This window comes from Suncus etruscus, chromosome 3 (assembly GCF_024139225.1).
Source record: "Suncus etruscus isolate mSunEtr1 chromosome 3, mSunEtr1.pri.cur, whole genome shotgun sequence".
Classification (NCBI taxonomy): Eukaryota; Metazoa; Chordata; class Mammalia; order Eulipotyphla; family Soricidae; genus Suncus; species Suncus etruscus.
Window position 1 is genome coordinate 19,591,152 of NC_064850.1, and position 18,023 is coordinate 19,609,174.

Consider the following 18,023-nt stretch of genomic DNA (forward strand, 5'->3'; position numbering starts at 1 on the left):
AAAAGACTGCAGAGTGCCTTTTCTGCTTGTTTTTAGGCCACACCTGGCAATATTCAGGGCTCATGTGATGCTGGGAATCAAACCCAGGACAGCCATGGGCAAGGCAAACGCCCAACCTGCTGTACTATCACTCCAGTTCCTGCAGAGTGGTGCTTTAAAAAAAAAAAAAAGAGGGGCTCCATATGGTCCCCTGAGCCTGCCAGGGGTGATTTCTGAGCATAGAGCCAGGAGTAACCCCTGAGCACTGCTAGGTGTAACACACACCCCCCCCAAAAAAGTTTTTTTTTGTTGTTGGGGGCGGCTACACCCAGAGGTTACTCTTGGCTCTACATTCAGGGGTTACTTAGGGTAGTGTAATAAGAGTTAATGAATTTGGGCATTGACAGTCTGATGGTCCATTCTTAACTTCCTATGCAGCCTTTGTCCCTGCACTGGGGGTATGGAGACCTCTCTTTTCAGACAGGATCCTTCCCTGCTAGGACCAGGAATTCTGCATCTGAATGGCTTTCTAGATTCCAAAGATGAGTCTTTTGTCTTGTAGGCCTTCTGGGTGCCTGGCTTGTTTGGGTTTCAGAAAGTGTTTTTCCCAGTATGCGTAACCTGAGCTCCCTATCTTCCTGCATCGAACAAACTTTCTCTCCAGCCTGTTTTGTGCACACCCAGTTACTTGCCTCTGACTAGCCTAGCTCTTTCTTTTTTTTTTTTTTTTTTTGTTTTTGGGCCACACCCGCTTGACGCTCAGGGGTTACTCCTGGCTATGTGCTCAGAAATCGCCCCTGGCTTGGGGGGACCATATGGGACGCCGGGGGATCGAACCGCGGTCCTTCCTTGGCTAGCGCTTGCAAGGCAGAGACACCTTACCTCCAGCGCCACCTACCCGGCCCCTAGCCTAGCTCTTTCAATCTTTCAATGAAGAGCTACTCTTGTGGCTTTCTAGTCCACTGGGAGACACGTTAGCAAATGGTGGGGTGGAGCACATACCTTCATTGCTCCACAGAAACACCCAATAAACTGGAAACTAGTTAAAATAGTCTCTGCACAGGAGCACTGGACATCAGTGAAAGCCCTAAAGCAAGCAAACGCCCAACAAAGAGGAAGTCACATTCACCATGATAGGACATTTCTTGAAGCTTACCCCACTTGACAGCTCCTTCCCCAAGGCCTGGCCTTCCTCAGCCTCACCTCCTTGTATTAGGTCGCTTCTTTTTTGAGAGTGGAGAGTAGGATGCTGGGGGCCACGAATTTCTAAGGGCTATTCCATGTTCTGTGCTGGATTAAACCAGGCTTGGCTACATGCAAATCAAGCACATTAACTCTTTTGGAAAAAAATTTTGCCTTTTCCTGTGTTTATTGTTAGACTACTCTAATTTTAATAAACAAATACTTTAATTCTATTACACACATAGGTGTAGCTGTTTTGGTTTTTGTTTTATGACTACACCCAGGGGTGCTCAGGACTTCCTCCTGGCTCTGTGCTTAGGGATCACTCCTAGTGAGGTCCAGAGACCATATGGGATGCTGAGGATTGAACCCTGGTAGGCCATGTACAAGGCAAAAGCCCTCCCTATCTGCTATACTATTACTCTGGCCCCACTCTAGCTGTTTTTTTTGGGGGGTGGGGGTGGGGGTGGGCAGTATTTGGTTATTTTTGTTGATATGGGCCAAACCTACTGTTGTGCAGAGATAACCCATAGTCTAATTTGAGGGATTCTCTCTGGGAGACTTGGGAGACCACATGGTAGCATGCATTGGACTGGGTGAAGCATGTGTCATAGCCCTTTCCAGCCCCTGAATGGAGAGAACCACTAGCTCTAGGAGGAAGCAGCACAGAACTACAGCAAGTTTGGGGATTCTTTTTCATTTATTGTTTTTGTCCCACACCTAGTTTGGGACTGCTCCCAGCGGTACTTGGGGGATCTTTATGGTGGCAATGCTCTAATCTGGGGTTCCTGGATGCGAGGCATGTCCATCTACCCATTGGCCCATCTCCTTGCCTGGAAAATCATTTTTTTTTTCTTTCTCTTCTGGAAATTCCTCCTTTCTAGCTCAAACCCAGATGACGGTGTTGATATGGTGGGGTCCCCTTGGGCTTCAGAAGTCAGACTGTGCTTACTAAGGATGAGGAAGTGAGTCCCAGAGCTAGCACGTGGATACAGGGTTCCCTCTCATAGGTTCTTTGCAGGGGTGGTGGCTGCCCCTTGAACAGGCCCCACCTCCTCAGACCTTTGTCCTGGCTTCCCTCTGGGTACTGGCAAATTGTGGAATCTCTCAGTGAACACAGTCATAGCTAACTCACCCAGTAAAGGGTGGGAGTGAGGTTGGGTACAAGCCTATCCTCTCCCTCCCATTCCTGCCTTAAATACCCAGTGAAGTCAGCAGCTAGGAATGATCTTGACTTCAGAGCAGTGGGGTTCAGTGGGGGTGTGATCTAGAGTGCCCAGCCCCAGAATGACTTGCGAACTTATTCAGAATGCTGATTTCAGGGCCCTGGGCCAGTTTGGAAATAAGCCTCTCCAGGTAGAGCTCTGAGACTCTGGGCCTTTGATTCTCTACCCGGACTTCTCCTGCCCATAAAAGTTGCAGTCCTGGGGCCAGAGAGATAGCACAGCAGTAGGGTGTTTGCCTTGCAAGCAGCTCACCCAGGACCGGCAGACCGGGATTGGTTCAAATCCCGGTATCCCATATGGTCCCCGTGCCTGCCAGGAGTGATTTCTGAGCAGTCAGGAGTAACCTGTGAGTGCTGCAGAGTGTGGCCCAAAAAACAAACAAAAGTTTCAGTCCTAGTGCGGGCCTGGCTCTCAGCACACGGCCTTGTGTGCAGAAGAATCTAAGTGTCACACACACATACACACACACACACACACACACACACACACACACACACACACACACACACACACACACACACACACACACACGCTCTGCCAATGGAAAGCCAAAACTCTTGGAGGAGGCTGCCTACAACCTAGACCCAGCTCCACTGCTGCTGCCTTCGGGCTTCAGCCAATGCTGCCCTTTCTTAGGTGCCAGCTCAGTGATCTGTAACTAGAAAGCTGGCCTCATAGGGTCACTTCCAGTGTTAAATGAGAGAACATAATATGGCACTCCTGGAACCGGGTCAGCCTATTGGACCATGACCTGAATCCATAGCGTCCTTCTCTCTCCCCTCTTGATGCATGATGTCTGATTGGTTGCACTCCTTGGCTGAACAAAAAACTTATTTTTGTGGGGTCTCCGTAATGGTGTCAGGGCCACTCAGCAGACCTTAAAAGGCCATGTTGTGCCAGGAATTGAACCTGAGGCCAGTACATAGCAGGCATGTGCCCCACACTTCCCTCTTCCTGGCATTTTTGTCCACAGGCCCTCTCTACCTGGTATTGGTTATTGGAAACTTAACTTGACTCCTCTGTCTACTCTCTCCTCTGAGTTAGTTTGGAGTTAGATTGTCCTGTTTCTAGTTAGAGATACCCTGCCTCAATATCTTGCTTCTAGGACACAGGACAGAAGACTAGGCCTAGAATACAGTCTGGAGTCACCGTTTGTCTAGAAAGATGCCACTTAGTAACCCCAAACCAGTGTCCTTCTTTTAGCCTTTCTTTATGCCTGGTATTTTGTAGGTTTGTCTTCCCTTTCCATTTTGGGGCTCTACCTTGGTGTGTTCAGGAGCTTCTCCCTTTTGTATTTAAGGGCCATGGGTCTCCCGCTGCCAGCCTTGTGCTCTGTCGAGTCTTCCCTGGCCTCTAAGGCCTGCCTTCTCCTGTGGAATGAAGCTTTGAGCTTCATATCACATCAGTCAAAACCTCAGAAGACTGATTGGACATGGGGGAGGAAGCAGCCTGACCTTCTTACTAATCCTTCTTACTCTTTATGTGCTCTGGGGTCCTCTGAAAGTCATTGTTCCTCCAGCCTTAGTTATGAAAACCTTGAAGTGAGTTCTCAAGGAGACTCTGTCCTTCTAAAGCTGACTGGGAGTGTCCTGGGAAGATCAGGGCTCGGGGTTCCTTTCTCAGCATAGCTCCTCATCACCCTTTGTGCTCTGCATGTCCCTGAGGACAGCCCCTGGCTGATGACTGGGCTTGGGGCAGCTTCCTTGATGAAAGTGGTTTTCTCAAGGCGAGAAGGAAGTCATGTTCTTTTTTGTTTGTTTGTTTGTTTGTTTTTATTTTGGGGGCCCACACCCTGCAGCACTCAAGGCTCTCTGCTCAGAAATTGCTCCTGGCACGCCCGGGAAACCATTTGGGATGCCGAGACTCAAACCACCATTGGTCCTGGGTCGGCTGCTTGCAAGGCAAACGCTTCACCGCTGTGCTGTCTCTTCAGTCCGGTCCCAGAAGTCTTGTTCTTGGGTTAGAGTTGCTCACGGGTTAGAGTTGTTTCGGGGTGTAGGAGGCATGGATACTGCCAACTCAAACCCCACTGAGCTGAGGGAATTCTGGAAAAGTGGTTGCTCATGATGTGATGACCAGAATTCGCCTTTCTCACACAGTTGAGAAGCTCATAAGTGGCTCATGATCCTCTCATGGCTTCCAGGTGCCTCCTTCAGACTCACAAGAGAGGGGGCCTGATCTTTATTGCCTGCAGATTCACTCCCATATCAGCGCCTCACTCCAGTACTGTAAAAAAGTGAAGAAGGCAGCTGTCCATCCCTTCCTAGGAGGGCCCTGAGGCCTCATCCAGTCCAGATGTCATCCTGCCTTGGGTCTTGCTGGGTGGTTATGCAGCTCCAGAGATAGCCTGGATGTTTATGCAACAGTGAAGTGTTTTATGCCTGTGGGGTCCATTGGTACATTGACATAAGGAGTCTAAAAGGGCTCCTCCATTCCCCATCAGTTCCTGTCTCTTGATGGGCCCACACCCTCTGCTGATGAGCTCTGCACTCTGGCCTTTGCCTCAGCTCTTAGAAGGAGCCTGGCCCTTGTGTGGAAACCACTCCCTCAACCTCAGGGTTCCAGAGAATCCCCACGAATCCACCCTTGGGTTGAGCCCATTCAGCAGCTGGGCTGCTCTGATTCTTGCTGATTCCTGCTAATTCCTTTTCCCCTGGAGCGAAATGAAGCCATTTTTCAGGCTTCTTCCTGAGAGGACTTCTCCGGTCACTGCAGAGATGGCGGGTGCCCCCAGCAGGAGCGAGGGCCTGTAGGGGGAATAAGTTTCCTCTGAAGGGTGGGTGGGCCTGACCTAGGTCATCTCCCCACAATTACTTATAGTCTGTCAGCAGGAGTGACTGATGTAGTGCATGGGAATTGGGGGTGAGAGGGTGAGCATGGAAAGTAAATCCTTGTGAAGAAGCTTTAGTCTCTTGCTTTGGGAGCCTTGGACTACTTGTTAATAGGTTATCTGAGGCCTGAAAAGTACAGTGGGTAGCACACAGCCTTCCCTGGGTTTGATCTCCAGCATCCCATATGGTTCCTCACCTTTACTAAGAGTAATTCCTAAGCATAGAGTTAGGAGTGAGCCCTTGGCATTACTAGGTGTGTCACTCTCCCCCACCCAAAATAAAGAAAAGAATTTAAAAAGGCTACTCATTCCCTACCCACTGTGGCTGATCCCATGTTTTCAGGTTAACTTACAAAACCTATGACTTCTACAAACTGCCTGAATCTATGCTTTCCAAGCAACTGCTCAGGTGCCTGGCCATCCTGCCCTTGTCCTGACTTGCATCCTTTTCAGACCAGGCTCTGCCTCTCTCCGGTTCACTGCAGGCAACAGAACAAATGGGGGCCAGTGCAGGAAGTTCTTGCCTCACCTTGTTCATAAAGTGTGACCTTGGGTTCATGGCCACACCCTCTTTTTATAGACCTCGACTCTCTGACCTTTGCTGAGAAGCCAGTCAGCTTGGGGAAGGCATGTTTGTTGTTTTTTGTTTGGCCTTTGAGACAATGCATCACCACTGCCCCTGTTTATTTATGGAATGGTTATTTATTGAGCATCTACTCTATGCCAACCAGCTTTTAGAACTCTGTGCATTCAGCAGTGAAGGGGAATGCAAAGGTCCCTGAGTTTATATTTAAAGGAAGATATTTGTCTGGAGGGCTGCCTTGCAGGGAATGATGGAGGAAATTTTAAATCAAGGGAGACCACTGGGGAAGATGTGACTGCAGAGAAGATTGAGGAAAGGAGAAGAGGGCTCAAGCTTTGCATGTGGGATACTCAAGTTTACATCCACATGTCTGCCAGCCTGGGGGTGACCCCTGAATACTGCTTGATGTTCTCCCCTTCTCAAAACAAAAGAATAGGACAGGATATTGAATTATTTTTTTGTATAAGTCAGTCCCTAAGTCACATTTTAAGTCACAGGGTCATTGATGGCTCTGATTTCTGGAAGTTGCGGTAAAGAGGAAACTTAAGGGTGTGTTTTTTCTCCCTTTTTGCCATAAAGGGCTTAATCATGGCTGTGCACTCAGGGATTATTTCTGCTGAAATATGGGGGATCATTGTGGTGCCAAGGATCAAACTTGGGTCAGCCAAGAGCTCTGCCCACTATACTATTGCTCCAGGCCCTGGACTGGTTGTAGTTCATTGGAGGGCCCGAGAAGGTGGTGCTGCTCAGATGTTTGCAATGTTTGGGGATTATTCAGGCTAATTGCCTTGGGGATATCTTGGGCTATAACCATGGGTACTCCAGAGCTATACCCAGTGATGCTCTGAGGATCTGGTATAGCCATGATTGACCAGTCAGCTGCCTATAAGATCAGAGCCATATGCCCTGTCCCATGTCCTCAGCCTGTAGACTACGTTAGGTTTCCATTCCAATTTCTCTCTAAGATCATGAGGCAGGGTTATGTTGTTTATGCAACTCTCTTGGACCCACCCTGTCTATTTCTAGGCTCACCCTAAAGTAAAAGGAACTGGGTGTTGTTGCCAGATTAAGCAACGATTTTTCCAGGGACTTCATGAGTCAGAATCTTACCTTTGAAAAACAGAAAGGGGAGGGTGGTCTCCAGTAGAACCCATCAAGCTTAGAAGAAAACTTGGGCACATTAGAAGTGTTTGTTCCGGCTGGTAGGTGCAGCTCATGACATGAAGCTCATCACATAGAGTGATGAGTGCAGTTGGAGAGACTACACTGAAAACTATCACAACAATGTGAATGAATGAGGGAAGTAGAAAGCCTGTCTTGAGTACAGGTGTGGGGAGGTGGGGAGGAGAGAGATCTGGGAAATTGGTGGTGGGAATGTTGCACTGGTGAAGGGGGGTGTTCTTTACATGACTATAATCATACAACTATAATCATGTTTGTAATCACGGTGTTTAAATAAAGATAATTATATATAAAAAATGAAGTGTTTGTTCCAATGACATGTGTTTCTTTAGAAATGGCGGCATGGGACATGGACATGTTGGACTGTGTCCTGTCACCCGTTGAAGGGCAGGGAGTATAGCAAAGAAGAGCTGGCCAGGACAGGGAAGTCACAAGCTGATTTTGAGTGCTGGGCTTGGGACAGAGCTGGTGGGCTGTGGCTCTGAGTGGAGCTTTTACAGTGCCTGCTTCAAATATGCTGCACTTGGAAACAGTGAGGTCAGGACTTGGCTGGCCTGGTGTGTCTAAAGGTGCACCTTCCTCCTTTCCAGCTGAACAGGAACTTCCATGAGCTGTGGCTACTGACTGTTGACCAGAAGGGTTCTTTGAGCAGAGAAGGGGCTCTGGGTGAGAGGGGACATTACATCCCCTTTCAACTCTTCACTCAGATCTAGACCAAATATTCTCAGCCTTTGACTGTGTCCCCTTCCCCCACTTCCTTTTTTCTGGCCTCCTGGGGCTCCTACTTGATTGATGTTAAGTTTACTTCCCTGTCTCATGTATAACTCCTTGTTGACTTGTCAATCGAATCTTCTGTGGGAACTTGCAGGAGGGACAGGGCAGTATGACTTCTGGTATAGAAATGCTGATCTAGAAGGACATTTTTATAAGCCTCTCTGCAAGGATTATTTCAGAAAAACCTGTGAGCTCTTCTTCATCTTGTATCTGTTCCCTCCTGCCTTACCACAGCCTGGTCTTTGGTATTACTAGATATTCAGTAACCATTGAGCATTGAGCATAGGTTGAAGAATGGTACATTTACATATCTACCTTTCCATGCGTGATCTCCTGGTCCCACCTTAGGAAGCTCTAAAGTTAAGATTTCCTTTGTTTCATTCCACTTTGCATCTGCTTCCTTTGGATGCTCTGCTCTTGGAATCCATTATACTGTTGTTGTGTGGTGATATTTTAGGGATAATCATGAGCTGCACAATTCTGAGGGACCATTCCTGGCCACCATTCCTGCTGGCCATCCAACAATCCTTGCTTCTTCCTGAGACTTCAGAGATTTGGTTCTGTGGACATCCCCTCTCCCCACATTTCTAAAGGTACAAAGGTGGATCCCCTGTGGTGCCCATCCTAACTTTAACCCCACAATCCCCAATCTACAATATTTATTATTCAAGTATGGACTTTTTCAACTTTTCCACTCATGACCTCTGCTTCTTGCCTAAGAAAATTTTTGTGACCTGAGTATATAGGCATATTAAATGTACAAATCAAACATGTGCTGATATTACATAGTAAAGAAAAAAGTTTTAAAACATAATAGGGGGATTGGGTCACATCCAGTAATACTCAGGGTCTATTCCTGGTTCTGTGTTCAGCAGTGAGCCCTGACAGTGCTTGGCTAACCATGTGGTGTAGGGAATTGAACATGGAAGGCAAACACCTTGAGCTTTGTACTATCTCTCTGGACACTTCAAACAAAATTTTAAAGCTATGTAGGGGGGCTATAGAGATGATACAAAGGGCAGGGCACTTGCCTTGCATATGGCCAACCTAGGTTGCGATCCCTGGCATTTCATATGCACCCCCCCCCAGCACCACCAGGAGTAATTCCTGAGCTAGAGCCAAAAATAACCTGAGCATCACTGGTTGTGGCCCCCAAAATAAAGCAGAAAATAAATTATGGGGGACAGAGAAATGATATAGAAGATAAGGGCCTTGCCTTGCATTTGGCTGACTCGGTTTCAATTCCCAGTATCCACTATGGTTCCCCTGAGCCCTACCAGGAGTGATTCCCTTAGCAGAGTCAGTAGTAAGCTCTAAGCCCCACCAGGTGTGACCCAATGTAAAACAACAAACACTACTAAAGTGTTATTTGGGTTTCCCCTCAAGCCCTTCTTTCCCCCTGGATTTGTATCTTTCTATGTGTTTTTGTTCTCTCAGGCCCATATTCTCTCTTGCACACATATCTTGCTTGCTTATCTCTGTGGCTTTTATCTGTGTGGTTTTGTTCCTTCAAGCACTTCAAGGAGAGAGCATGTGTTCTCCCTTGTACTGTATTCCTTTTCTTCTCCCCACTTGCATTGTTATATGTGTATGTGTGAGAAACAAGGTATTTTTATTATGGGGCCAGAGAGATAGTACAGTGGGAGGGCATTTGTCTTGCAAGCAGCCGATCCAGGATGGATGGTGGTTTGAATCCCAGCATATGATATGGTCCCCTGTGCCTGCCAGGAGGGATTACTGAGTGCAGAGCCAGGAGTAACACATGAGCGCGGCCAGGTGTGGCTCCCAAAACCCCCCAAAAATATGTACATTAAATATATTTATAAATATATAAAATTATATGTACATTTTATTTATTATCTATATAAAGATATGAAGATAGAGAAATAAAGAAAGCCCATATTCAAAAGAGAACATGACTTCTCCACAGTGAAAAGCAAATAAGCAAGTGAGATACATGTTCAAGGAAGAACATGGCTTGAAGAGCAAGCCCTCACATTTTTCTATGTAAGTTTTATTCAATTAAAAACTATCTGGCTTCACTAAGAAAAAAAAAGTTGTGATTTCTTAAACCTAGCCACTAGTGCACTTTTTCTGCAAAACTTTGCTTGGTTTAATTATTCACCAAATAACTAATTAGGTGTAAATAAGTACCTAAATGATGCTCACCATGGGGCCATAGTAATAGTACAGTGGGTAGGGCCTTAGCCTTGCACATGGCTACTTTGGTTTCAAACCTCGGCATCCTATATAGTCCCCAAGTCTCACCAGGAGTAATTCATGAGTGCAACCAGGAGTAACCCCAGTACCTCCTTGTGTGGCCTTAAAGTAAATAAATAAATAAATGAATGAATGAATGAATGAATATGCTCATTAGAGGTCACTCATTTCACTGACAAACATCTAAATGGCACAGATAACTATGACTATCCAAGAAGATAGCAAAGTATTTATCAGCCAATCACAAGATCTTTGTGCAAAGGTTCCTTGATAGCACCACCATCTTTATCAGCGTGTGGGACCAGACAGTTAGTCCATCAGATTCCCCAGATGGACAGGGAAGGGATAGAGAAACAATGGTGACTCCCACCACCAACACCACCAAGCAGCTATATTGCTTGCACTCAGAGCTGGGGCCTGAGGCAGGTGAGTTGAAAGGAATAGAAATCAGTGTCCTGATTAGCACATTTCTTTTTGGAGGGAATGGGGTACAAATGGCAGTGCTCAGGACTTAGTCTTGTCTCTGTACTCAGGAATCACTCCTAACAGGCTAGAGGGACCATATGGGATGCTGGGGATCGAATCTTCTAGGTCAGTTGCATGCAAGACTAGCACCTATCTGATGTACTATCGTTCCTGCCCTGCTTAGCACATTTCAGTTCCTAGAAATTCCTTTTATTTTATTTATTTATTTTTTTTTGTTCGTTTGTTTGTTTTTGGGCCACACCTGGCGGTGCTCAGGGGTTACTCCTGGCTGTCTGCTCAGAAATAGCTCCTGGCAGGCACGGGGGATCATATGGGACACCGGGATTCGAACCAACCACCTTTGGTCCTGGATCGGCTGCTTGCAAGGCAAACACCGCTGTGCTATCTCTCCGGGCCCCTCCTGGAAATTCTTGATGACCTTCCAAGCTCCTCATGTTGCATATCACTGAAGTGTGTGTGGTACAATGTTTGGCCCTCACCATGTTGCTTACCCAGAGCTGTGTACTTCCCTGCTGGGCTCATGGGTGCCATGACCTGGCTTGGTTTTGGGGCAAGGGCTTTATTTAGGGGGCCCCACCAGTGCTTATTTGTTAGATCTGCACTCAGGGAACTCTCCACCCTATTGGGTTTTTGGTTTTGTAAATTACTCTGTGTGCTTTTTACTTCATTAGTTATTTGGTTTTAGGGCTGCACTCAGCTCAGATTCTGGTTCTGTGCTCAGGAATCACTCCTGGTGAGACCTGGGGAACCATTTGGGGTTCTAGAGATTAAACCCATGGCAACTGCATAGAAGGCAAGTGTTCTACCACTGTATAAGCCTTCTGACCCACAATTGCATTGCTCACATTTATCCTCATGGGGGTTACTCACTCATCAGGAACCCTCAAATGGTCATCCCATGGTCTGTGCAAGAAAGGGCTTTGCACTCACTGAGCACCTCTGGCCCTATTGTTCATGGTCTTATGAAGGTCTTTGTAGCTTGTGGTTTTCCTCAGTGGTGGGATGACAGATTGATGATGATCACAGAGAGTGATCCATAAATATCCACAAACATTCAGGTTACTATGTCACAGGGAACCCCATTGGTGCTAGTGGCATCTCCCTTAAAATTTTGTCGGCATATTTTATAGTTGCTTTTCGGCCTCCCAGTGATGCTCAGTCGTTAATCCTGGCTCTGCACTCAGGAATCACTCCTGGTAGTGCTTGGGGGACCATATGGGATGCTGGAGATTGAGCCTAGGTCAACTGCATGTGAGGCAAGTGCCCTTCCTGCTGTAGTATTGCTTTAGCCCCTCCCATCAAACTTTATTTTGGGGGGGGGGTTCACACCTGCTAGCACTCAGGGGTTACTCCTGGCTCTATGCTCAGAAATCGCTCCTTGCAGGCTCTGGGGACATATGGGATGCTGGGATTCGAACCACCAACCTGATGCATGCAAGGCAAATGCCCTACCTTCATGCTATCTCTATGGCCCCTCCCTGGAAGATTTTAAGCAGGAGGGAACAAGACTCAGCCAGCTTCCAACTCTTTTGGGAACAGATCATGGTAGGCTCCAGAAACCCAGTGCAGCTCTGAACTTTGTGGAAGGAAGAAAATTGAACTCCTCTGGAAAAGCCATGACTGCATAGTGAGCACCAAAAGGGAGACTTTGTTTGGGGAGACTGTGTCTCCCCTTGCCCTTGTTTCTGCCTTTAGTTGGGGATCATTCCTGGACAAGTGCTGGGTGGGATATGGTGGTGGTTTTTATTCCTTCACTTGCTCTGCCTGGGTCTCTGGCACTTAACACACATGCAGAAAGAAGGTGCATGTGTGACCTCCTCTATCTATCTCTTTCAACTTGCCTGGTGCCACTGTGGGCCCTGTGGTGTGGTTCTGGTCCCAAGGGGTTCTATTCAATGTCTCACATAGGGTATTGTTGTCTCCATGTGGACTGGTACCTCACCAGTAGCTCAGTGAGGTAGCAAGAAGGTGTGTGCAGGACCTGCAGTCAGACAAAACTGGTTAGGGGCTCAACTCTGCCAGTTTCTCCTTTGTTCTTATTTACTGTAAATTTATAGGACTAAAAACAAGACTATCAGATACCCAGCACAGGGAAGATACTTCAGACAGGTTTTGTTGTCTTTTGGTTTTGGTCATTGGGCCATAATTGGTGGTGCTGGTGGCTACTTCTGGCTCAGTGCTCAGGGGACGCTGCAGTTCAAGAGGTTGAACCCAGGGCTCCTGCATGCAAAGTCTGGACACCAGTACTTAGTGCTAAATATGTAAACTTTAATAAATAATGTTGAGGTATCATAGATTATAGTAGTACTGAAGTTGCTGTTTTACAGTTGCAGTTACTGCATTATCTCCCAGGTTTGTTGTTATTTTGTTCTATCTTGCATTTGTTTGTTTTTCTCAGAAGAAGGGATATACCCAGCTATGCTAACAGCTTGCTCTGGTCTGCTCAGAGCTTAACTCTTGTGCTCAGGGATCACTCCTGGGACCATATGGTGTGCTGGGTATGGAAATGCACATACAATACCACATACAAGGCATTCACTCTGCCCACTACACTCTCTCTCTGACCACTTGTATATTTTTTTTTTTTTTTTTTTTTTGGTTTTTTGGGCCACACCCTGTGACGCTCAGGGGTTACTCCTGGCTATGCGCTCAGAAGTTGCTCCTGGCTTCTTGGGGGACCATATGGGATGCCGGGGGATCGAACCGCGGTCGTCCTAGGCTAGCGCAGGCAAGGCAGGCACCTTACCTCCAGCGCCACCGCCCGGCCCCCACTTGTATATTTTTTTATTGAACATACTATCATGAGGATGAGGGAATTGTCAAAGACTGGAGTGCATGGATTACTGGCAGCCTCTGACTACCCCAGACCCTGGTGTACACCTGGCAGGTCCCCAACCAGAACTGAAAAGGCTTCTGTAGAAATAAACTAAAAGTGGGCCAGCCGGAGAGACAGCACAGCAGTAGGGCATTTGGCTTGCATGCTGTCAACCAGGAAGGAACCTTGTTTGATTTTCGGCACCATCTGGTCCCCTAGCCTGCCAGGGGTGATTTCTGAGTGCAGAACCAGGAATAATCCCTGAGTACCATTGGGTGTGGCCCAACATCCAATTAATTAATCAATAAATAAAGTTTAAAAAGAAAAAAAATAAACTAAAAGCAAAATTTACTGTGGTACAATGTGATTTGCAAAAAGAACAGCCCCAGACAGGAGAGATAGTACAATGGGCAAGCACTTGCCTTGCATGTGGTGAACCTGGGTTCTGTCTCCTGAACCCAATACAGTCTCCTAAGTCAGCCAGAGGTTATCTTGAGTAAAGAACCAGGAGTGAGCTCTGAGTACCAGTTAAAAGGAGGGAGGGAAGTAGGGAGGAAGGAAGGAGAGAGACAGACCTGTGCCATATTACCTGCTTTGTGGAGACAAGTTTTCACACCTTTTTCTATCCTTCTATCTAGCCAGTTACCATGGTGGAGCACCCAGTTAGGAAAGACTAGGGGAAAAGGAGCAATTATGAGCTGCCCTCTCACTGGATATGCTTCTTGAGAAGCAGGTTGTGAAAATATGAAGGAGACCATTGTTTCAGCTTAGTTGTTTTGACTTTCTACACTGGGTACAAATGTACTGCCAAGGTTATGTCCCCTGGAGGCAGGTGGCTTCCTGTGGCCAGTGGAAGGCCCCTGGGATTCTAAGGCCCCACTGCTGGGTGCTCCTGAGCCTGGGTGGAAAGGATTCACTTCCCTGCTGTAGATGTGATATTGCTCAGGCCTCATGTGTTCACCGTAACCAGTTTAAGTTGGTGGCGTGGACCGACCAACTGGAGGGTTGATGTCTCAAGACATATAGAAGGGGATCAGGGTCTCAGACTTCCCTTGGTAATGAAGAAAATTAAAAAAGCCAAATCTTGGGGAACAATCTGTGTCTTCTCTTACATAAAGGACTCTCGGGGGTTCCAGTTCATTTCTAGGTTTCTTGGAGCTTCCAAGGCCAGCATGGCATGCATGGCCTTGGTGGGTACAGGAGCTCCCACTTGAAGGTTATTGTTGGCCATCACGTATGATGGTTTGGAATGTTTGGTGGTGGTGGTGTTGGGAATCATACTCAGGAAAGAGCTGTCTCTTGTACCTGAGTGTCCTCAGTGTTTCCTGTCAGCAATTAGGGACATATCAGTGCAACCAAGTATCAGATAAAGCCTGCTGGCACAGTGATGCCCTGTTTTCAGTCATGACCTTAGAGGCCGGAAGGGGGACAGGTAGGGAGATGAAGGAGGACAGACAGGGGGTCAAGCAGTAGGTGGCCAGAAAGTGGGAGACCTGTGTTTTCCCCTCAGCACTGCTGGAGTCTATGACCCCAAACAAATCAGTCTCTCTCTCTCCCTCTCTCTCTTCTTTCTCCCTCCTCTCCCCCCCCCCCCCCCCCCCCCTCCCCCCCCCCCCCCCTCTCTCTCTCTCTCTCTCTCTCTCTCTCTCCACTCTCTCATGTAAGTTATACTTGGCAGTATTCAAGGGCTATACTTACTCCTGTCTCAGTGCTCAGGGTCTTACAAAGGCCCCTGCATGTATGCTGAGACTTCTCCCATCCCCGCACCTCCATGTACAAGTCTCTCCTCTAGAGCTTTACCCCACTTCACCTCCATTTAGCCTCTGACAGTCAGGTGGTAATAGAAGATGATCAAGGAGCTTTTGAACCCTTGCATCCTGTCCTCCCAACCCACAGTAATCATCACTTGTATCATTTTCTGTATCTTTGTTTCATCTATTTATTTTTGCTGGGCTGAGTGTTGAGTCCAGGACCTCACACATAGCTGCTATGCATTCCATCCACTGCTGAGATACACCCAGCTTGTGTACTTCAGTTTTAAATTTCTTGGACCAGAGAGAGTTTTACTTAAGGGTTTTAGGTGCATGCCTGGTGTGTTTGAGCCTTGGCAGTACATTGTCCTCGGAGCATTGCCAGGAGTGACCCCTGATCACAGAGACAGGTGATCCCCAACACCATAAGATATGACCCAAACCTTTGCCCATCCTTCCCAAAAAAGGTACTTGTTTTGCATGAGGCTTGATCCTTCAGCACAAAGCTGAGAGTGGCCCCCAGCACTACTAGCTAAATGCATAAATTAAATAAAGCCCCTAAGTTTATTATCATAAATAAAGTCCGCCCCCAGTATATTACATTCAGCTACATCTTGGCACTTTCTAAATATCAGGCAGAATACTGGGCACATAGTTGTGCTTTAAATAACTGTTAGAATGATCAATTGTGCATGGACATAGGTGGGAAGAACCCTAGACTGAGTCTCTACCTTTATGAATAAACATTTAGGCTGAGAGTCACCTGTGATCCCCCTTGAGTGAAGTGACTCTGATTGGTGAGATGGAAGCTAATAGGGCAGCCAGTGGTTTGGCAGCCAAGAAATGGGGTGAGAGTGCAGCAAGAAGGAGGAAGATTCTCCACCTGCTATCTCCATATAGTGTAATGGAGCAGGAGGGCATGAAGACAAAGGCTGACTTACCATACCTTCTGTCATGCTTGGAATGTGTAACCTGCCTAGTTTCTGCCTGAGCATATGCATGACACATAGAGAGGAGGTTTGAGGAGATCATCAGGACTCAAGGCATTTCTGACCTGGAGACGCCCAGGTCGCCTTATCTCTTAGGTAAATGAAATTTGAACTCCAATGCAAGATATGAGAACTTTTCATTTGCTGCACTCCCCCAGTTTCTGTGTATGTATGTCTGCGTGTATATAGAGTTAGTTCACATCTCTAGATCTGCTCACAGATTCTGTTGTGTTGTGTCATTTATTATTGAGTTCTTTGTAGCCAGTTTGCATTTGCCTTTGATTGGACACATTTAAACAGTTTCTTGTAGCTTCATACTTTCTTTACATTCCACATATGAGAGATCATCCTGTATCTGTCCCTCTCTTGGCTGGCTCCACTCAGCACAGTTTCCATATAATTGTTTTCAAAAATTACTGGTGGTCAGTGTTGCTAGGAACATGTAAGGGTTGAGTGTCAATCAATGTCAGATCTCTGATATCTTGAGGGAGGAAACTGTTCCTGTTTGGGCTCAATTATTTTTTTGTTTATTTGTTCGGGGGCCACATCTTGTGGTGCTCAGGGCTTACTCCTGGCTCTGTGCTCAGGGATCACTCTAGGTGAGGCTTGGAGCACCATAAAAGGTGGTGGGGAGGTCAAATTTGGGTCAGTTGTTCACAAAGCACGTGCCTTAACCCTTATACTTTCTCTCTGGCCTTCCTGTTTGAGTTTTAAAGAGGACCAGAACTGGGGAGTTGGATAAATTCAGACTTTCTTTAATTTTGTAGGGAAAAAGCCTTGGCCATTATTAACTATGATCCATTGTCTCCATCCTCTGTAGCTTGGAATTGCGATTGGATTTTTGGTCCCTCCTGTTCTGGTGCCCAATATCAATGACCAAGAACAACTTGCCTACCATATCAGCATCATGTTCTACATAATAGGAGGTGTAGCCACTCTGCTTTTCATCCTTGTCATCATTGGTAAGGTTATTGGTAGACTTGATTGTGATTGGGGGTGGGGGAGTGCAATAGGAACAGGAAGACTGAGAGATCTGCTAAGTCTGACTCAGGTAGAACCCTGCATGCATATTCCTGGGACATACAGGAATGAAGTTTCTTTTTTTTTTTTATCTTTATTTAAACACCGTGATTACAAACATGATTATAGTTGTATGATTACAGTCATGTAAAGAACACCCCCCTTCACCGGTGCAACATTCCCACCACCAGGAATGAAGTTTCTAATGGTTGGGGTGATACTCTCCCTCCCACCCCAGTGGTTCTGTGCACTTTGTTAGTGGCTCAGTAAGTTTCATTGTGATTACCTGGTTTCCCCTGCAACCTTACTAGTATTAATGTACAGACTCCCTTGAAGACGGCCCTGTAGGTGCTGATGCTATCATAGGTACCATGAGCAGCATGCCTGGTCTCATCTAATCCTCAACAATCCCGAATGACGATATTATCTTTGGTACATGTCATCTAGCAGAGAGGAAGAGACTTAAGGGGAATTAAATTAACTGAGCAAGATAAAAGAGCCAGAAGCAAGAGAGATTGTATGTATGAAAGAGAAATATAAGGCACTCGCTTTACATGTAGCCATGCCAACGACAGCCCTGGCTTGAATGCCTCTCACCACAGATGGGTCACTGAACTATGCCAGGTGGTCACTTTGGAACATAGAGCCAGGAGTAGCCCCTGAATATTATAACAAACAAATGCCCTTTTTTCTAGTTAAAGAAAAGATTAAATAGCTAGTAAATGGCAGAGATCGAAATCTAGCTTAGGTTTATTTGACTCAACATTTCTGGAATGAAACAAAATAAAACTGACCCACAAATTTGAATAATCTTATGAATTCAGTCTGAGAACATCTGGGGAAGCTTGTCTCAATTATGTGCTCATAATTGAAAACTCTAGAACATACCAAAAAAGTGTAAAGAATGACCATTAATTTAGACTTATACCAGTTGATCCCAAACACCAACTTTTGATACCTGCAGTGACTGTTTCATGAGTGAACAT

The 18,023-nt window shown here is 46.5% G+C and overlaps 1 protein-coding gene across 1 annotated transcript in view; it reads left to right on the forward strand.

Moving 5' to 3' along the window:
* FLVCR2 (FLVCR heme transporter 2) overlaps positions 1–18,023 on the forward strand; it is a 70,502-nt gene that overhangs the window by 14,876 nt on the left and 37,603 nt on the right. Inside the window, exon 2 of the mRNA XM_049770542.1 lies at positions 16,838–16,979. Coding sequence (XP_049626499.1) covers positions 16,838–16,979 — 142 coding nt within the window. The remainder of the gene's footprint in view (positions 1–16,837; positions 16,980–18,023) is intronic.